The sequence below is a fragment of the Dendrobates tinctorius genome, unplaced genomic scaffold (genome assembly GCF_039654945.1).
Source record: "Dendrobates tinctorius isolate UK_male_01 unplaced genomic scaffold, ASM3965494v1 ptg000254l, whole genome shotgun sequence".
In the NCBI taxonomy this organism is placed as follows: Eukaryota; Metazoa; Chordata; class Amphibia; order Anura; family Dendrobatidae; genus Dendrobates; species Dendrobates tinctorius.
This window is the reverse complement of record NW_027361921.1, coordinates 7,794,402-7,817,211: the sequence shown is the minus strand read 5'-3', so window position 1 is coordinate 7,817,211 and position 22,810 is coordinate 7,794,402. Positions and strand designations below refer to the sequence as shown.

The 22,810-nt window shown below is 41.1% G+C and overlaps 1 protein-coding gene across 1 annotated transcript in view; it reads right to left on the bottom strand.

The window, feature by feature from the left end:
* Positions 1 to 22,810, bottom strand: part of VPS16 (VPS16 core subunit of CORVET and HOPS complexes) — a 325,784-nt gene that overhangs the window by 65,019 nt on the left and 237,955 nt on the right. The window contains exon 21 of the mRNA XM_073558129.1: positions 18,880 to 19,049. Within this exon, the coding sequence (XP_073414230.1) occupies positions 18,880 to 19,049 (170 nt within the window). The remainder of the gene's footprint in view (positions 1 to 18,879; positions 19,050 to 22,810) is intronic.

The window sequence follows — 22,810 nt, the reverse complement described above, 5'->3', positions numbered from 1 at the left end:
ATTTGCAAGAAACAGACTTGATAAATGAGGAGATGTCACATTTATGTTAGAAAAGCATATATCTGCACAGAGATTGAAGCTTCAGAGACTGAGTTCTGTGGAAACTGGGTAATACAAGGACAGACAATGGAAAGGACACCATTATAGGCATTTACTATAGGCCGCCTGTTGAAGCTGAAGATATGGATGTGAACTCTTTATGCATCAACTGTCCAAGTTCTCCAAAAAAAAAAAAAAAAAAAAAAAAAGAGACATAGTGGTCATCGGAGATTTCAACTATCCAGACAATTGTTGGGAATCTCTCTCAGGCAAAACTAACAGGTCAAGCAAATTCTTATCCTCTCTTGCTGACAACTTTATCTTCCAAAAGGTAGGGGAGAAAACAAGGGGATATGCTACCTTGGATCTAATCCTTATAAACAGGGAGGAAATGGTTGAGGAGGTAAAAGTGGCTGGGACCCTAGTAGGTAGCAACCATGCTATTTTAAAATTTTGGATAACTAGAGGAGAAAGACCTGTGAAGACTCAGACTTCAAGGTTAGATTCCAGAAAGGCAGATTTTAAGGGACTCAGAAAGAGAAATGGGGGGGATCCAATGGCTGAAAATCCTTAAGGACAAATGTCCAGGAAGGATGGGAAATCTTGAAAAATGAGATTCCCAAAGCACAATCATTAACAATTCCAAAAAGAGGGAACAATACGAAGCATTGAAAGAAACCAGGATGAATGAACACAGAACTTAAACACATGTTAAAAAGGAAGAAAGAAATGTTTATCAAAAAGAAAGAGGGAGGCATATCTAGAGAAGAATATAATGCTGTCTGCAGAACTTGCAAAGCACAAATCAGATTAGCTAAAGCTGACAATTAAGTAATGAAGTAAGGCTTACATGACACGTCAAAAGCAATAAAAAAGGATTTTGGGGATATGTCAAAAGTAAAAGAAAAGTCAAAGATGCTATAGGATTTTTACAGGATGAAAATGATGAAATGGTAAGACAGGATGTTGGGAAGGCTGAACTTTTAAATTCCTATTTTGCATCTGTTTTCTCTCAGAAAGAAAATGTAACAGCAACTGATCTTCACTGTCCTATTAAAGGAATAGAGAAAACCTGGATATCTATAAACAGATAGTGAGGAAACACTTAGCTAACATAAATGAATTCAAGTCTCCAGGTCCAGATGAATTACACCCCAGAGTACTGAAGGAGATAGCAGAAGAAATTTTTGAACCACTCTCCATAATCGTTGAAAATTCTTAGAAAACAGGAGAAGTCCCATAAGGCTGGAGAAGAGCAAATGTTGATCAAATCTTCAAAAGGGGGAAGAAGGTGGAACCAGGGAACTATAGGCAGGTGAGTCTGACTTCTATACCAGGAAAAATCTTTGAACAAATTATTAAACAACATGTATGTAAGTACCTGGATAAAAATTAAGTAATTAACCAGAGTCAGCATGGGTTTGTAGCTAATAAGTCATGTCGGACTAACTTAATTTCCTTCCAGGACAGAATCACTGACTGGGTGGATAAGGGAAATGCTGTAGATATAGTATATCTTGACTTCAACAAAGCATTTGACACAATATCTCACTCCATCCTTATTGAAAAAATGACTAAGTATGGAATGGACAAGGCAACTGTTAGGTGGATTCATAACTGGCTTAGTGATCAGACCCAAAGAGTGGTCATAAATGGCTGCACATCCAGTTGGAAGAATGTCTCAAGTGGGGCTCCACGGAGATTCAAAAAGATATAAATAAGCTGGAGCAGTGGGCAGCAACTAACAGAATGGTTTTTAACAGGGAAAAATGGAAAGTATTACATCTGGGCAATAAAAATGAAAAAGCATATACAGAATGGGAGGAATAGGGCTAAGCAACAGCACATGTGAAAAAGACTTGGGTTTACTAATAAATCATAAACTGAACATGAGTCAACAGTGTGATGCAGCAGCAAAAAAAGGCAAATGCAATTCTGGGATGTATTAACAGAAGCATACAGTCTAGTCTAGTTCACGAGAAGTCATTATTGCCTTTCTACTACTCCTCTTTGGTCAGACTTCATCTGGAATACTGTGTCCAGTTCTGGGCACCACATTTTAAAAAAGCCATCAACAAACTGGAGCAAGTTCAGAGAAGAGCGACCAGAATGGTGACCGGTCTGCAAACCATGTCCTATGAGGAACGGTTACAAGATTTGGGAGTGTTTAGCCTGCAAAAAAGAAGACTGAGAGGAGACTTAATAGCTGTCTACAAATATCTCAAGGGCTGTCACATTGTAGAAGGATCATCTTTATTATCATTTGCACAAGAAAAGACTAGAAGCAATGGGACGAAACTGAATGGGAGGAGACACAGATTAGATATTAGAAAAAACTTTTTGACAGTTAGGGTGATCAATGAGTGGAACAGGCTGCCACGAGAAGTGGTGAGCTCTCCTTCCATGGAAGTCTTCAAACAGAGGCTGGACAGACATCTGTCTTGGTTGATTTCGTGAATCCTGCTTTGAGCAGGGGGTTGGACAAGATGACCCAGGTGGTCCCTTCCAACTCTACCATTCTATGATTCTATGTGTGGTAAAATTGATAAGGCAGTTTTAGTCTTTGGGTTAGTACGATTAGAGCAATACCTCACTTATCATTTTTTTATGTTTTGGCACTTTTATACAATAAAAACCATTTCATATAAAAAATAACTTTTGCATCACTTTATTCTGAGAGCTATAACTTTTATTTTTCTACTGATGGAGGTGTATGGCGACTTGTTTTTTTTGTGGGATAAGATGATGTTTTCAGCGGTACCATGTTTATATCTGTCATTTTGATCACGTGTTATTCCACTTTTTGATCGGCAGCATAATGATAAAGCATTGCTTTTTGACTTATTTTTTATGGTGTTCACTAAAGGGGTTAACTAGTGCAGGGTTCCCCAACTCCCGTCCTCAAGGCCCACCAACAGATCATGTTTTCAGGATTTCCTTAGTATTGCTCAGATGATAATTGCATCACCGATGCAATACAAAGGAAATCCTGAAAACATGATCTGTTGGTGGGCCTTGAGGACTGGAGTTGGGGAACCCTTAACTAGTGGTACAGTTTTATAGGTCGGGTCGTTGCGGATGCGGTGATACCAAATATGTATACTTTTATTGTTTAGATTTTTTTTCATTCAAATATTTATTTAGTGATAGAATATATATTGATGTTTTTACTATTATTTTTGATTTTTTTTAAAAATATTTACAATTTTTTTTTTTTACACTTTTTTTTTTACTTTGTCCCACTCTGGTACTATCATTTTTTGCAGGCTCATCGCTTCTATAGCATGCAGATGAAGCAGGATCTGCATGCCAAAGAAGCTGTCAGCACTGCACTGATAGAGAGACTTGCTGATCATGCACTGCGCATGATCAACACGTTTCCTAGCTCTGGTGACCCGGATGTCGTCATCAGGTCATTATGGCAACGATCGGGACCACACGTCACGCCGCAGGGTCTCCGATTCAAAGGCACAGGGGCTGTCAGCCCTGTACCGGCTTCCAGAATGCTGCGATCTTGGTCGATCTCAGTATTTCGGAAGTCAAAGTGCTGGGAGTGGTCTGTGACCACTCCCGGCACCTAGTGCCGAGTGTCAGCTGTCAGAATCAGCTGACATCCAGCGGTGAACGCCTGCACACCCTCTGTGATCGTGGGAGATCACATGACATAATGATCCGACAATGGTCAAACTGGCCCGGGTCACATGGACGGATCATTACATCCGATGTCATAAAGGGGTTAATTTTTCAAAGAGCTAATTGGAAAAAATGGACCCCAGTTTGTTACTTTTCATGCACAGTGCAAAGCTCAGAAGGGAAAGAGCGCCATATTATAGTGCAGATTTTACTGTTCTGGTTTGCGGGTGCCATGACCTACGAGTCCCTGAGGTGCCAAAACAGCAAAACTCCTAATAAGAGACACCATTTTATAAAATACACCTCTTGATTTAATCTAGGGGTGCAGACAGAATTGTATGCCGTTGGGCAGTGAAGAAAAAATAACTACATTTTTACCACCAAAATTTTGTTTTAGAACCAGATTTTAATTGTTTACATTGGGAAATGGGAACAAATTGCACCAAAGTTTGTCCTAAAATTTCTGCTGAATGTGGAAATACCCCAAATGTGGCTTTACAGTACTGCTTAGCCACACAACAAGACTTTGGAGGGATGGAACACCATTTGCCTCCTGGAGCGCAGAATTTCCTAGCATAATTTACGGACTCCATATACAGAGCCCATAAGTACTAGAAAAGCAAAATCCCCCCTCAAATGACCCCATTTTGGAAATTATATCCCTTTGCGAATTTATCTACAGATGTAGTGACTATTTTGACTCCATGGGTGTTTTCCAGAAACAGGCAGCAGTGGATGTTACTGCGGAAATTGTAATGAGCAATACGTTGTGGTGTCCAGCTCAATCTTCTGGAGACACACACCTGTAAATTCGGCGGGCTGTTATCGCTACAGAAATTCCAAACACATGGACACTATATGTGGTTTAGGCACACTGTGGGGCTCAGAAGGGAGGGGCCTTATGGATTTGGGAGAGCAGAATTCGCTGGATTTCTTTTGGGGTGTGAGGAGCCATAGAGCTTTTCCAGAGTCTTTGCGCTACAAGTAACGTGGAAGCTCCATATATTTCCATGGACAGGTGATGGACCTGAGTAGTTATTATTTTTGTGGATTTACAGTTCTGGGAAAAAGAGACTACTGCAAAATTGATGAGAAAATGGAAAACGGTCTTAGGAGCGCAGGAAAGAGACTCAGACAAGAGATGGGTTTAAACCACAACGCGTTTCGACGGAGGAACTTTCACCTGATGAAGACAGATCTCCGTCGAAACGCGTTGTGGTTTAACCCCATCTCTTGTCTGAGTCTCTTTCCTGCGCTCCTAAGACCGTTTTCCATTTTCTCATTGCTCCTATCCCCCATTGGAGGTTTTCGGCTGGAGATGCGGTGGAGACCTGACATCCTTGTCTGCCCTTGGGTTGCTTCCTAAGCGCTCCTTTATGACACCTTATCACTGACTATTACTACTGCAAACTTGTCAGTTTGTCTGATTTTTCTCTATATTTTTGTGGATTTACAGCTCTGGGAAAGAGAGACTACTGCAAAATTGTCAGTTTGTCTGATTTTTCTCTTTATAGGTATATTATTGAGTAAAATGTAAATTGCTCTTTTATTTTATAAACTTCTGACAACATGTCTCCAAATTTCCAAGCACTAAATTTTGTATTTATTTTCAGAAAATGACAAATGGTCGAAATAACAAAAAAAAATGCAGTGCTTGCAGACCTCAAATAATGCAAAGAAAACAAGTTCACAATCCTTTAGAAACAACAATTCTAATGTTTTAACTCGGGAAGAGTTCAGAACTCAATATTTTGTGGAATAACCATGATTTTTAATCACAGCTTCCATGCGTCTTGGCATGTTTTCCATCAGTTTTTCACACTGATTTTGGGTGACCTTATGCCATTCCTGGTACAAAAATTTAAGCAGTTCTTATTTGTTTGATGGCTTGTGACTATCCATCTTCCTCTTGATTACATTCCAGAGGTTTTCAATGGGGCTCAGGTCTGGATATTGGGCTGGCCATGACAGGGATTTGATGGGGTGATCCTTCATCCACACATTGATTGACCAGCTGCAGGGCATGGCACATTGTTCTGCAGGAAAAACCAGTCCTCAGAGTTGGGGAATATTGCCTGAGCTGAAGGATTCAACTGTTTTTCCAGGATAACCTTGTATGCGGCTTGATTCATACGTCCTTTGCAAAGAATAACCTGCCTTGCTGAAGCATCCCCAGATCATCACGGATCCTCCACCAAATTTCACAGTGGGTGCAAGACACTGTGGCTGGTACGCCTCTCCAGGTCTCCGTCTAACCATTAGACGACCAGGTGTTGTGCAAAGCTGAAAATTAGACTCATCAGAGCAGATTACCTTACTCCAGTCCTCTATGGGTCCAATCCTTATGGTCTTTAGAAAACTTCAGCCTGGCTCTCCTTTGCTTCTCATTGATGAAAGGCTTTTTTCTAGCTTTACATGACATTAGCTCTGCCTCTAGGAGCCTGTTATGAACTGTTCTTGCCGTGCACTTCACCCCAGCTGCCATTCCTTTTGTAGGTCACTTGAGGTCAGCCTGCGGTTGCTTAGTGACATTCAAATAAGATGACGGTTATCCCAGTCAGTGGAGAGTTGTATTCACCCTCTGCCGTTCTGCAGCTTTGTTGTCCCCAATGTCTGCTTCCTGACCTTGTAATGGACTGCGGTCATAGAAATTTTAAGGATGGAGGCAACATGACGCTTAGTGTATCCAGAATTGAGCCCTTCTTTTCCTCACTCAAAACTTTTCTTTTCAACTCCTTTGGCATGTTACTTTTGCGATATTACTAGCACTTGTTTTGCCATCCAGCATGTCCTATTGCAAAAGGATTGTGAACACCACAGCAGGGTTTTTATACTTTCCTTCATTAAGTAAGATTTTTTTTTAAATTCAATTTATTAAACAACAAACAACAGATGCACACATTTTGTAAATAACCAATGCAATGTATACACGATCATCATACTATCTGTAAAGGAAGAAAACCATCAAGTTTGCGTATTGAGTTATTTTTATAGATCTCAATTTCACAGGTCCTCACTCTTGTGAGGCCTATGGATAACCTAGGAGTAGTTACAAGAACCCGTTATTCATATATACAAATGTTTGGTTATGCATAACCCAGAGTGATACATTACAACCAACATAATATCTAACATAATACAAAAAACTACTCCTCCTACCCTGCTGCCAATACAACCTCCATAGCACTGATGACATTATAAACCTATAAAGTATAAGTCAATATATTCTTCACTACAGCTGTTATGCTAATAACAGACCACTATCTACGCTTTTTTATAGTAAGGTGAGATGTATTCCATACATCGCAAATTTTATTAAACTTCCCCACGCAACCCCTATTCTGGTACAGCGTCCGCTCGTAAAGGTATAATTGAATTTACTAGTTCAATCCAAGCTCTAAGAGAAGGATGTAGATTACCCATCCAGCATAAGGCCAATATTTTCCTGGCTAAAAAGTGTCTCCCGCAGGAAAATTCTAACGTGGTGTCCCCATATCACACCAAACACACATACCAATGGAGTGAGAGGAACAGGAGTACCTATGAGGGAGGTTAACAACGAGGTCAGGTCGCCCCAAAAAGATAGAATAGTTGGGCATCCCCACACAATAGATACATGTCTGGCGCCGCTGGAGTGGCAGCCTGTTACAGTAGCTCCTTCTTTGCTCTCCTTTTTTCTCTATTTTTTCTATTTTTCCTCTCTCTTTTTTATTGTTACTCCAAAGGACATTGCACTATGGAAAACCATAAGAGGATCTGGACCTTCGATGGACTTTTTACCTTGTTTTTACTTGGATCTATTGTGTTGGGAAATCCAGGAACTGAAAAAGACCCTATTGTCTACTCCAGAGAAGCTATACTGCTGCATAGGGATACAGCAAGGCAGCATGCTGCTAATAGACCAGAGGACATTCTAACAGAAATAAGGAGGACTAAGAGAAGAGGTTGCAGAGCTGGAGCCCTCAGGAAAGCTAGAAGAAGGCGCTATAGACCTGCTCTTCCCTCCATCATTATGGGCAATGTGAGGTCACTCGGGAATAAGATGGACGAACTGTCGGCGCTGACCAGACATCATCGGGAATTAAGGGAGTGCAGTATTTTGCTGTTTACAGAGACCTGGCTCACCAAAGGTACTCCAGACACTGTTGTCTCGTTGGATGGCTTTAAACTCATTCGCGCGGACAGGACAAGGGAGAGCGGTAAGAGGAAAGGCGGAGGGCTGGCAATATTTGTGAATGATAGATGGTGTGACTCTAGGCATATCGTGGTCAAAGAGCAAACATGCTTTAAGGACATTGAGCTATTAGCTGTGGGCATGAGACCTTTTTATTTACCGAGGGAACTATCGCATGTAATCATGATAGCTGCATATGTCCCCCCCTTCTGCAAAAGCTGATGCCGCCACTGAGGTCCTACAATCCACAGTGAGCATGATGCAGTCCCTTCACCCCCAAGCACTCCTTCTGGTTTCGGGAGACTTCAATCATGTGTCTCCAGCATCCATACTACCCGGTTGCACACAGTATGTTACCTGCCTCACTAGAGACAACAAAATATTGGACTTGTTCTTTGCCAATGTGAGAGGGGCATATGAATTGTCAGCCCTACTGCCCCTTGGAAGATCGGATCACAACCTAGTGCACCTCCAACCCGTGTACAAGCCACTTGTACAGCGAGAACCTGCTGTCACTCGCACAGTGAGGATATGGACTGAGGAGAATGATGATGCTCTGAGAGACTGCTTTGAAACAACCACTTGGGATGTGCTGCAAGATTCCTATGGTGATGACATGGATGGTCTCACACACTGTATAACGGACTAGATTAATTTCTGTGTAGACAACACGGTACCCACAAAAGTAGTGAGGTGCTTCTCTAACAATAAACCATGGATCAGCCCCGGAATAAAGGCTCTTCTCAAAGAGAAGAAGTTGGCCTTCAGATCAGGTGACAAGGGCAGGCTGAGACGGGTGCAGAAAGATCTGAAGAATCTAATCAGGCACCGAAAGGCTAATTATAAGAGAAAGATTGAACTGAAACTGTTACAGAAAACTATTCATGAAGTCTGGGAGGGTCTAAAGTCTATATCTGGGCATAGACAGACTGTCTCCAGGATGGTTGTAGATAAAGAGGGGCTTAATGAACTTAATCTATTCTTTAACAGATTTAATCACACACTGGCTGCTCCTGCCTCTGCATACCATTCACACCTCTCTGCTACAATAACCTCACCCCCTGCTGCAACTTGTCAACTGAGCCAGGGTCTGTTCTTCACAAGTACCCAGGTTGCAAAAGAACTGGATAAGATCAAAGTTTTGAAGGCTGCAGGTCCTTACGGCATCAGTGCAAGGCTAATCAGAACCTGCGGGCACCAGCTGAGTGAGATCATTACATATCTGTTTAATATGAGCCTGAGAATAGGTATAGTACCACAACTGTGGAAATTATCGTGTGTGGTACCAGTTCCAAAGAAACCTTATCCGAAAGACCTTAATGACTATAGAACTGAAGCATTGACATCACACCTGATGAAGGTACTAGAGAGATTGGTTCTCACACGTCTCCGTCCTCTAGTGAGCTCGGATATGGACCCTCTCCAGTTTGCCTACAGGCCGGGCATTGGTGTGGATGATGCCATTATCCACCTTATAGATAGGACTCTCTCTCACCTGTAGAAACCTGGGAACACTGTGAGAATAATGTTCTTCGATATCTCTAGTGCTTTTAATACCATACAGCCAGGTCTACTGAGAGACAAGCTGGGCCATGTTGGCGTGGACCTCCAACTCTCCACCTGGATCCTTAACTACCTCACGAACCAACCTCAGTTTGTAAAGGTTCGGGACAGTGTGTCAGACACGGTGATCTGCAATACGGGGCACCTCAAGGTACAGTTCTTACCCCTTTTCTCTTCACACTGTACACTGCGGATTTTAAGTGCAACTCATCTAGCTGCTACTTGCAGAAGTATTCTGAGGACTCTGCAATAGTAGGCCTCATCACAGGAGGAGGTGAAAGAGTACAGAGATACTAACCAAGCTTTTGTGGAGTGGTGTCAGAGGAACCACCTTAGGATTAATTCCGGGAAGACCAAGGAATTGGTGGTGGACTCTTGCAAGGGAAAAAATCCACCAGTAGTGGTGAACATTCAGGGAAATGACATTGAGATAGTCGACACCTATAAGTACCTTGGTGTGATCCTCAATAATAAGCTTGACTGGGCCCATCACTTGGATGCAGTGTACAGGAAGGGCCACAGTAGGCTTTATCTGCTCAGAAGGCTGAGAGCCTTCGGAGTTAGGGGGGCACTCCTTGCATCCTTCTTCAACTCTGCTGTGGCATCAGTCATCTTCTTTGGTGTGGTGTGCTGCGGTAGTGGCATATCAACCAGGGACAGGAATAGGCTGGACAAACTGATTAGAAGGGCCAGCTCTGTCCTGGGATGCCCCCTTGATCCAGTTCAGGAAGTAGGCGACAGGAGGATACTGGCCAAGGTGAGCTACATGGCGCAGAATGATTCCCATCCCATGCATGAGACCGTGACAAAGATGTGCAGTACTGTCAGTGACCGGCTACTTCATCCTAAATGTTAGAGGGAGCGCTATCGAAAGTCCTTCCTTCCTGCTGCAGTTAGGCTGTATAACCAGCACTGTCCAAAATGGAGAACGACTCAAACAGTGAGCTGATAGATCCAAAGTTGTGATAGTCCAGTCATATCCTTTTTTTTTTTTCTTCGTATATGTACCTACCTACTGTCAATGTTATGCCTTTATGCATCTGTATCTGTACTTGTTCCTGCCTTGCTGCTGTAATGCTCTCAATTTCCCCATGATGGGACGATTAAAGGATTATCTTATCTTATCTTACAATATGTATAAAATCCGCATCCATTGTATGACATCTTAAACATTCTGAGGATTGGGACCAACCCATCCTAAATAGCCGTAGTGGAGTCAGATATGACTGGTGCACTATATACATTTGAGTCATTTTATTATTGGCTGATGGAGACACCCCGGTTGGAGAACCAAGGATCTCCTCCCAATCTTCATTTTGGATATCTGGAACTAGAGACCTCCACCTCTCCCTTACTGACAATAAAGCAGAGTCAGAGCCTGCAGACAACATATAAGTATATAAGGTAGAAATAAGACCCTGGGGGCCTTATGATTTGAGAATCCCTATCAAAGGAAAAGACAATATTGCTTGGGTCGGATTTCTGTTACATAAGTGTGATTGAATTGCTGATCTAAGCTGTAGGTATCGAAATAATTGGGATCTCGGGACACCGTGTTTAATTTGTATTTGCTCAAAGGACATTAGGACATTGTGATCATATAAATCCTTAATCGAGGAAACATTATATGAGATCCAGAATTGAGTGGACGGGTGGTTTAATAGCATCGGGAAAAAGGAATTATTCCATAGTGGCATTTCAGCTATAACGTCAATAAAGCAAACCACTCATTTAAGTTGTCTCCAGGCTGACCTTGCCAACCGGATTAAGGGTAATAATCCAGAGACGTTAGGTTTTTCTACTTCTATAAACCCCAACAAGCAATCAGTCCCTGCAACATGAGCCAGATGGCTCTCCGAGTTAGGCAAACAATTATTGGGCATCCATCTACTCAGGGCTCTGACTTGCCCAGCCAATTAATATAAAAAGAAATCCGGCAATGTCGCCCCCGCCTATCTGTTTAGACCTATGTAAGGTAGACAATTTGAGTTTAGGTCTAGTCTTCCCCCATATAAAGGATAACACTAATGAATTTAGGCCTGAGAAAAAAGATTTAGGGATCAGTATTGCACTATGTTGGAGGGAGTAGCTGAGTTTTGGGGAGTAGGATCATTTTAATCAGGTTAATACGTCCGGAGACCGATAATGGCAATTTACTCCAGATAGCAAATTTAAGTTTAACATGATCTAACAATGGGAGAATATTCATTTTTAAGTCGAGTCTACTATATTTTGAAATATTTATTCCCAGGTACTTAAAAGTTAGTTACAACAGGCAATGGGGATAACATTTCAAGGTGATCCATTGGACCAAGGGAGAGCGTCATCAAGGTGGATTTATCCCAATTTATGTATAATCCCAAATAGTTACTAAATTTGTCTATAGTAGCAATGGCATGGGGTAGTGTTTCTTCTGCTTTATTCATAAATATCACCATATCATCAGCATATAGGCCAATGGTATCTAAACGGCCCGCTATTTCTATACATTTAATGTCTGGAGTGGATCTTATACGGATTGCCAACGCTTCGATTGCAAGAGCGAAAAGGGCCAGGGAAAGAGGGCACCACTGGCGGGTTTCTCTTCCCAAAGAGAAGGATTTGGATACAGAGTTATTTATTATTATTCAGGCTTTTGGTTTCATGTACATCGCACAAATCCACTTCCTAGATTTGGAACCGAATTCATATTTTTGTAAACATGCAGATAAAAATGACCACTCGAGAATCGAAGGCACTAGGAAACTGTACTGGACCACTGACTGAACTCTCCTAATATTAATAGATTTATTTTTCCCGGGCATGAAACCGGTCTGGTCTGGATGTATTATTTCTAGTATCACCGAATTTAATCTAGTGGCCAGGATTTTAGGGAAGATCATATAGAACATATTTACCAACAATATGGGGCAATATGATCCACATTAAAGAGGATCCTTCCCCTCCTTCCTAAGCACTATTACATTTGCTCATAAAAGGAGTCCAGTGAAGAACGTTCCTCCCAGGTCCTCTGAAACACCCTCAGAAGGAATGGTGCCAAAACATCCCGATATTTCCTGTACATTTCTATGGGAAATGCACTCGGCCCAGGCGCCTTCCCAAAGGCCATATCCACTATGGCTTCATTTATTTCCTCTGTTGTGAAGTCTGCATCCAGAAAGGCTTGTTGAGCGGGACTCAATGTGGGAAACTTTACGTCTGATAAATACTCAAGGCAGTCTAAAGTACTAAAACCCTCTTTGGAACTGTATAATGTTTGATAATAGTCATGGAAACTCTGGAGTTTATCACCCGTTGAGGTTACTATAGAGTTACCTAGTTTTCGAATTTTCAAGTATGGTATTAGATGTGTTGTGTTGGCGCACTATAAATGCCAATAACTTGCTGGACTGATTTCCTAGTTCAAAATATGACTGACGAGTAAAAAAATAATTTACGTTTAGATTTGGTATCCATATATTGAGTATATAATCTATAGGAGTTTAGCCACTCATTTCTATTTTCATTTGTTTGATTAGCTATATAATTTGCTTCTGAATCCCTCAATCGCTTCTCCATCTCATAATCTTCCCTAGATGTCACCCGTTTAATACAGGAATTTGTGGAAGACAACCATCCCCTTAGATACGCTTTAAGGGCGTCCCAAAACAAGTTAATATTTTGGGGTTCAGGGTGGGACAAAATAAAGCAGTCTAATTGGTCTAGAGTTTGGTCATTGGGGCTTATTAATTTCAGCCAAAATGGGTTCAACTTCCAAAATAGATTATGACGCCTTTGGCCAAATCTAAGTGTAAGGATTATCGGGCTATGATCTGAGATGCTCCTATTCCCATGTTCCACATCCCCCACCCACATTGCCAGGTTGCTGTAATCAAATATATAATCTATACGAGATAGAGTGCATCTAATAGACGAGTGACAGGTATATTCTCTCACGTCAGGAAGATGTATCCTCCACAAATCCAACCAACCACTGCCTCGACGAGCAATGATAGCGGAGATGGAGAGTAGGTCGTCCCGGATACTCCGTCATCTAGTCTATCAAGACCGTTATCCATGACAAGGCTAAAATCTCCCATGCACATAACTAATGCATCTGGCTAATTTAAGGCAAAGCTTACCGCCTTTTTAACGACTGATATATTGGCCAGGGGTGGGTTACAGACACAAATTATGACGTAGTCTTTCAAATCTATTGACGCATGCACAAAAACAAAGCGTCCCTCAGGGTCTTTCTGAGCCTCCTTGACCTCCTATCTAGTGTCGTTATGGATTAACAAAGAAACCCCTCTAGAGTAACTGGTGTGGAATCCAAGTATAGACCATTGTACCCATGGTTTCTGCACATAATGAGCCGAATCTCTGGTCAAGTGTGTTTCAACCAGGGCCACAATGTGAGGACGATGACGTATAATCTGGGAAAAAAACTTAATTCTCTTTTGGGGAGACCCAAGACCGCTCACATTCCAAGTCATGCATATTAATTCAGACTTCATGGTCCCCGGTCTTAATATGGTATACTGTGTCGCGCAGACTGACCCTTACAGGCAGCATAATTAGTGTCTTGGCAGCAGTATCTATATAAACATCAACTAACAAAACTGAAACAAGAAAAAACTGAATAAAGTTCAAAGAGGAGCACAGTCGCAAGCTCCTGTCATATTCCCAAAAAGAGGGTACCCTTACTGAACACAGTGTCTGGTATCGGTGTTACATTGGACATTGGCAGAAAGAGCCCCTTTTTCCCCCTATATACCCATATAGCCCTATATACCCATATATACCTATACACCCATAGACGATAGCAGTGAAATCAGGGTGACAGTCCATCCACTCACGCGTGGGACCGCAGCCATTCCACGGCCTCCGCCGGGGTTGTGCAGAATATGGAAGAGCCCTCGTAAACAATTCGGAGTTGAGCTGGGTAGACCATTGAGTATAAGATGTTTCTTTCTCTGAGTTGCTTCTTGATCTCCATAAATTGAGCCCGCTGCTTCTGTAGCTCCATGGAAAAATCTGGAAAAATTGATATTGTGGCATTATTGAATTTAATGGGTTTTTTTTGCCTGGTCATGCGGAGAATAGCGTCTCTGTCCCTGCAGTTTAGGAGATGTGCCAAAAAAATGTGGCGGACTGCCTGTGGGGAGAGATTTTGTTGGGACCCTATGGGCCCTTTCTACAGAAAAGGTTGAAGAGAACTCATCTCCCCAAGTGTCTTTAAGCCAATTTTCCAAAAGTTCCTCCAGTCGTTGAGCTTCAGAGCGTTCTGGTAATCCAATGATTCAGATATTATTCCGGCGCGACCTATTTTCCAGGTCATCCGCCTTCTGCCTCCAGGCATTTATGGAGCCAGCTACTTTTGTCAGTTTAGTTTCTAAGGGCGTAAGGTTGGAGACTCTCGTTTCAACATCCGCAATGCGCCCTCTCATGGCTTGCATATCCTGCAGAAGACGCCCCACTTCCGAATGTACCTCATCAGTCAGGGATGTTCTAGTTAGAGATATGGCTTGCATTAATTGTTCAGACGCCTGCCTTAGAGTCAAGTCTTCTTGATCCCCTCCCTCTCCGCCGTCAGAAGTGCTAGTTTTACACTGGTCTGCAGCTTTAACATTTGATGGAATATTTCTGCGAGATCTCGAATTATCAGAGGGGTCGGGCCTTGCAAATTCTTTTAGTTGTTTAACTGCCCCTGAACTCTTTGGAGGGCTCATGGTTAAGATTTATGTGGTATAGCAAGTTGGTGAAGTAAATTGTCCCTTTCCTTTGCTCCCAAATTTATAGCAGCTCTCTTGTAGTGCAGGAGCTTAATTTGCCTGAATTTACTATTGTGAGACAGAACAACCAAACTTATCTGGTGAGTTGTGCAACTCTTTTCCAGCTATAATATGATAATATGCCGCTCTGTCAGCAAGTCTCTGCGTTATCCACCCTTCCAGCCCCAGGGAATTGGGGAACTGAAAGTGAAAGTACAGAGATATCAGCACAGTCTGTTATGTCGTTTTATCAGCAGGATATAGTACCCAATGCGACCTTAGTTTCAGGGCAGTGAGATCGTATTATAAAGGTCCTACAACAGACCCCAATGTGCGATCCGATGAAGTGTGCTGTCAGCAAACTGCCGAGGAGACGGCGGCCCCAGTCCCAAGCAACTGAGAGGTGATGAGAGCAGTGAATGTAATCAAGATGGTGGGCGCCAATGGGCAGCATATAACTTCAATGAGGGAGTACGACCATGCGTACCCTCCTGTGTCCCTTTATGAGTCCTGCGCTCCGGCCAACCCGCCGCACCTGAGGTGAAGTCTTCCAGGCTGTATCTCAGTTTCAGAGCACGCAGTAGAAAATGGACGCTGCCTCCTTGCAGGCTCTGCTTTCCGTCCGGGTCTCCCGGGATTTACCCCGACTGGAGCCGCACTCCGCACCTCCTCAAAAGCCAGAGGTTCCCCATAGCCCAGGGGGTCCACAGAATCATCAAGGTGGGTCTTTCGGGTGATATAAAGGCAGGATTTGTATCGGGATCTTAGGCGCTCTGCCTAAGCATGTCCTCAATAAGATTTGGTTCAGGTGATCACCTAATCAGAAGCACATTAAGTAGAATGAGGTGTACTCTGGTTGGAATTCAACTGACACTGGAATGGAATGGCTGTCAGACATGTAGAGAAACTGATTTTTATAGAACTGTGCAGTGGTCTCATATGTGCATATGTACACACATACATATATACACACACACACATATACATACAGCTCTGGTAAAAATTATTTTGTGATTTAAAAAAATATATTTTCACAACTTTAAGTTTTTTTTTTTTACTTGGTCCCACTATGAGACTTTTACTTTCTATAGTCTGATCGCAGTTATAAGGTACAGCAATGCAGGAGCATTGTTATATCTTGTAGTCTGTCAGCTCTGCAAACATGTTATGATGAAATAGTGGGTTTGTAGATGTAATTCGTGCTGCCGAAATCAATGTAGAAACAGGATATCCAGATAAAAGTGATTTATTCAATGCGTTTCAAAGCTTAAATGACTTCTTCCTCAGGACATAACCACATGTATACACAGACAAATGCAAATGGATGTACAAACAGATAACATTTTCAAATCCGGTGCCAAAAGAAGATCACATGACAAATGATGTCAGAGTTCAAAGTGTTCGCACATGGCATGACACATGACAAGGATAAAATGAATGTACAAAATGAATTAAATTCACAATAGTATTCACATGCTTAAGGGATATTGATATTAATTATTCCACAGATATGCAGGAAGGGAAAAAAAAGGAAAGAGAAAAAAAATTATAAATTAAGTTGAACCGGGTCAAGAACCTGCAGAAAAAAATTAATTAAAAGAATGGTGAGACATCATATCAATCAACCAGTGTGCCACGGCTCCAGATACAAGAAAGAGGAGAAATAAAGAAGAAACGAAATAACCATCAAAAATTAAAATATAAAAAAAAATGAGATTCAGAAAAAATGCATTTATTAAAAAATAAAAATATTCATATTTATTGATTGTAGTTGATTAAAAATATAAATGTGTCGTCTTAATAAAGAAGTAATAAATGCCCATATGTTCAAGAGTGATCATTTGTCTAAAAGAAATATTAAATTAAAAGATGATTCAAATATTCCTGCCTTATGTATTAAAATTGGATAAAAAGAAGCTGGAAATATGAATGCTCATACCAGGATGCCAAGACAAAACATCCCGGTATGAACATTAATATTTGTAATATTACAACTGATTTAATATCTGTGGAATAGCCCTGTATATGATGTCTTGGCATCATGAACTTTTTATTTAAAATTTTTTTAGACAAATGATCATTGGTAGATTTTTTAACTCTTGAACATATGGGCATTTATTATTTTTTTATTGAGAACACATTTAAAACATTTTTAATCAACTACAACCAATAAATAGGAATATTTTTATTCTGTTTTAATAAATGCATTTTTTCTGAATCTCATTTTTTTTATATTTTAATTTTTGTTGGTGGTTATTTCGTTTCTTCTTTATTTCTCCTCTTTCTTGTATCTGGAGCCGTGGCACACTAGTTGATATGAGGACTCACCATTATATTAATTGTTTTCTGCGGGTTCTTGACCCGGCTCTTCAACTTAATTTCTAATTTTTTTCTCTTTTTCCTTTTACTTCCCTTCCCGCATATCTGTGGAATAATTAAGATCAATATCAGTTTGTGAATACTATTGTGAATTTCATTGATTTATGTACATTCATTTTATCCTTGTAATGTGTCATGCCATGTGCGAACACTATGAACGCTGACATTGTTTGTCATGTGATCTTCTTTTGGTGCCAGATTTGAAAATGTTATCTGTTTGTACAGCCAGTTACATTTGTCTGCGTATACATGTGGTTATGTCCTGAGGAAGAAGTCATTTGAGCTTTGAAACGCGTTGAATAAACCACTTTCTTTTTATCTGGATATCCTGTTTTTACATCGCTTTCGGCAGAGAGGATTACATCCACAAACCCCTTATTTCGTCATATCTGATATGGTCACTTGTGGACCCGTGGATCAGCTGCAGCTGAATTCCTCAGTTTGATCTATATGCCTTATTTATAGATCTATCAAGTTAGTGCAATCTGAATTGATTATTTTTTTTTACCGATCGGATAAGACCCTATTGCGCTGATTTCTTCTACAGTTTGTTCCTGCAAACATGTTAGTTACATCATGCACTGCACATGATCTATCTTGCTAGTGACTGGTGACCCGAATGTTGTCATGAAGACAATGGATCACCATGGCAATGATCAGGCCAATCCAAGAGCAGAGGGGCTTTCTTCCCTCTGCCTGCCCACTAAATGCTGGGATTGCAGCATTTTGGGGGTTAAAGTGCCGGTAGTGGAGCAGGCATTGCTCCTGGCACTGAGTGCGGGTGTAAGCTGTCTGAATCAGCCGACAATCGGCGATGATCACGCATGCACAGCCTCTGTACACACAAAATCACCAGGATGTATCTATACGTCCAAGATGGATAAGCACCACACAACCTGAACGTATGGATATGTCCAAGGTTGTGAAGGATTACTCTGGCAACTAAGCTGTAAGCTGCTCACTATTTATGGAATTTGTACATGGAGAGTCTGGGCTGGTGCAGCTTTCTCAGCTCTGCTTCATGCTAAATCTAAAAGCTCTGATTCTGTCGGAACAGCTGCATCCAGTAATCTAAGTCTTTACAACCCTAGGACTTACTGGCGGCTTTCCTGACCTGAGCGTGACAGCATGTATTTCTATGCAGCTGTCATACTTGGGGCAGGAAAGCAGTCAGCCAGTCCAAGGATTGTGATGCGATCCTCCTGCGATTAATACGACAGTCTGACAGTTTTTGCACCCTAAACTTGGCGCTTGTGGTCAGCACATCATTTAGTAAGTAGGTCAAATATCTAATTTCACAACAGAAGAAATCAAATATTATAATTGTTACTGAGTTACCTTTTATCAGGGATCCTGAACTCCTTATAGAGCTGCTCAGCTTTTTTGTGCATACCATCAGATATCAGTTTATAGATGGTGTCATGTAATGAATGGTCTAAATAAGGCTTATCAAGTTTTTCTTGAAGAGAACGCTGAATTCTTAGCAATTTGATTTGATCCTCTGTGACCTTAAAAGAGCAATTAAAATATGGGGTAGAGTTAATGTTCATACACAGCAATGCAAAAAATAAAGTGCGGCATTTATTGTAATTCCATTTGAAAAGAGGAGCAAAGAAACAAAAACATGTCACAACATACAAACCCTCAGGCAAACGTTCACTCGCAATCTATGGTCTGTCAGGAGGCTAAATAGCATACTTAGTTTTCAAGAAGAAAACCCCAGCATGCTAGGCTTTTGTTCCGTAAAAACAATGGAAAACAGACCAACAAACTAGGTTTGTATCAGTTATAGCACGCATCCGCTTTTGCAGGAGCTCCATTTTTCTCTTCTCAAAACAAAAAACGGCTAACACTAGTGTGAACCGAGCCCTACAAGAAAGTATTCGTTCTTGATTTATAAAACCAAAAGTGACCAATGTAAGAAAACTGCGGCTAGCACTCGTCTCCAAAGGATAGGAAATAAATTCCAATAGGAGAAGGATGAGGTTTCATCAGCTGCTGGCAGCTTGTAGTATGTGTACAGCTGGATTCTTTTCTCAAGTTATCTTATTAGTTACAAAAAGTAAAAAAAAAAGATAAAAAAAAAAATTATAAAGTATTAATGAAGCTAAAACAAACACCTTTTCCATTTTGAACCAAAAGTTTTCATCAGGTAGAGTATATGAGGTAAGAAAAGATTGTGGCGTCTCTGGCGCTGCTCTTATGGAGGTTAGAACTACAGAACTCATTTCAGAATATTTACAATCCAGACAAAGCGCAGAGGTTTTAAGAGAAAGCTGAATATGAGAAAACACGTCTTTGGTCCAATGCTCGGATATTCATCAGGTTCCATGGGCTGGACTGAAAACGTGTCCATTTCTATTCAACTGAAAGGTAAACTACCATCCTTTGTTTTGGGTCTAAATATTCTGAAAGAAATTCAGTGGTTCTCACCTCCTTGTGGACAGCACCAGAGACCCCAATGTTTTTCTGCCAGCAATACATCCTTCACTTTGAACCCATTTTGTTATCTGGATAGGAGTGGCAGTAGTTCAACAATGCTATGTTGTATTGCATGGCTTACAAGGTGAGCACATGTTTATCATTTATTAACCCTCCTAACTCAAACTATGCTGCCTATGAGAGCATCCTGGGGTTTTATAGCTCTCTGCAGCACTGCAGAACATTGTTAGAATATTCCAAGGTTGCAGTTCTAATGTGGCTGCCACTAGGGGTCCTCAGCATGGTTGCTTTTCATGTACTCCATTAGATGTGATCGTTTCTGTGACCACTAGCTGTCACTGCACAACCATCTTAGAATAATCCAAGGCGCTAATGTGGCTGCCAATAGATGTGCTTATTTCTGGACCCTTCACTGAAACATGAGTGACCTGTCAGAGACAGAAGACAGGCAGCCAGTGAGTAGATGGAAAGAGTGGGGGTGATTAACTGATAAATAATTGGACTAATTTTGAATAGTTTTATGAAAAAAATCTTCAAAATGTACCTATTATTATTATTATTATTATTATTATTATTATGTATTAAAAACTTCATAAGATTTTCACCTAATATTCTGATTACCAAGGGTCTGGAATAGTATTTAATGAAATATAATTTGGGACCCAGAGACTATCAGATGAGTAATGGACAGATGTTTGTGCAGCTGCTGCTCTTATAGGGTGATGGCACATTACTCGTTACAGGCAGTCCACACTACTGCATGTCTGCTCATGGGAACTGCATATATATATATATATATATATATATATATATATATATATATATATATATATATATATATATATATATATATATATATATATATATACACACACACATACACACACGTAGTGGCTTGTGAAAGAATTCACCCCCTTGTCATTTTCCATGTTTTGCTACCTCACAACCTAGAATTTCGCTTTTTTTTTTTTTTTTTTTTTAGTGTTTGCATCAGTTCATGTAAAGAACATGCCTACAACTGTGAACATTTGGTTTTCTTTTTTTTGTGAAGCAAGCCACTAATAAGACAAAATAACTGTTAGCACTTTTTTGCGGCAATTACAGCTGCAAATCGCTTTGCACAAGTCTCTAGGAGCTTTCCCCATCTTGCCACTGGGATTTTTGACCATTCCTCAAGACTAAACTGCTCCAGCTCCTTGAAGTTAGATGGTTTCCTCTGGTGAACAGCAATCTTCAAGTCTGACCACATAATTCTCAACTGGATTAAGGTCTGGGCTTTGACTAGGCCACTCCAAAACATTTACACATTTCCCCTTAGACCACTGGAACGTTGCTTTAGCAGTATGCTTTGGGTCATTATCTTATTGGAAGGTGAACCTCCGTCCCAGTCTCAAATCACCGACAGACTGAAACAGGTTTTATTCAAGAATACCCCTGTATTTCGCACCATCCATCTTCCTCTCGACTCAGACGATTTTCCCTGTCCCTGATGATGATGCCACCACGTTTCTTGGATGATAAGCGGTGTTGGTTTGGCACATAACAGTTACCTTGGTGTGCAAAGAGTTAAATTTCGGTCTCATCTGACCACAGCGCCTTCCTGCATACATTTTGAGAGTCTCTCATGTCTTTTGGTAAACTCAAAATGAGCTTTACAAATTTTGTATGTAAGTAAAGAGTTTTTTCTGGCCACTGTTCCATAAAGGCTACCTCTGCTGAGCGTACGGCTTATTATGTTTTTTTGGACAGATTCTCCAGTCTCTGCTTGGGAACTCTGCAGCTCCTTCAGGGTTACCTTTAATCTCTGTGCTGCCTCTCTGATTAATGCCCTCTTTGCCAGGACTGAGAGTTTTGGTGGTCAGCCCTCTCTTGTCAAGTTTTGTTGTGGTACCATCAATAGAGGTTGTTTTTTTTTTTTCTATAACTCAACCCTCCTTGGTCTTCATAGTGATGGTTGATTAGTGGTGCCTCTTGGTTATTGGTGTTGCAGCCTCTGTGGCCTTTCAGAAAAGGTGTATATATACTGATAGACCGTATGAGACTTAGAATGCACTCAGGTGGATTTCATACCACTAAGCATATGATTTAAAAAGGTAATGGCTTGCAGCAGATATGGTTAGAGGCTTCATAGCAAAAGTGGTGAATATATATGCACATGATAATTTTTAGTTATTTGATCCCATAAGTATAGTCATAAATTTAATTAATTTTTCTCATGTCACCAACTTAAACTACCATATTTTTCAGACTATAAGACACACAGGACCATAAGATACTCCTAGGTTTTAGAGGAGGAAATTAGGGGAAAAAAAACTGAAGCAAAAAATCTGGTCAATTCTGTATTTAATATCCTCTATCCTGGTAAATATGATCCCCTCATCCCTATCCTGGTTTGCATGGCTCCCTCATCCCTATCCTGGTATGCATGGCCCCCTCATCCCTATCCTGGTTTGCATGCCTCCCTCATCCCTATCCTGGTATGCATGGCTTCCTCATCCCCAATCTGGTAGGAAAGGTCCCCCTCCTCCTTTTCCTGGCAGGAATGATCGCTCTCATCCCTATACTGGTATGCAGGGTCCCCATCTCGTCCAAATAAGCATTCTCGATCCCTATACTGGTATGCAGGGCCCCATCCTTATCCTGGTATGATTGGCCCCGTCCCAGTCCTGGTATGCATGGTCCCATCCTTATCCTGGTATGATTGGCCCCATCCTTATCCTGATTGTGATTGGCCCCATCCTGGTCCTGGTATGTATGGTTCCATCCTTATCCTGGTTATGATTGGCCCCATCCGGGTCCTGGTACGCATGGTCCCATCCTTATTCTG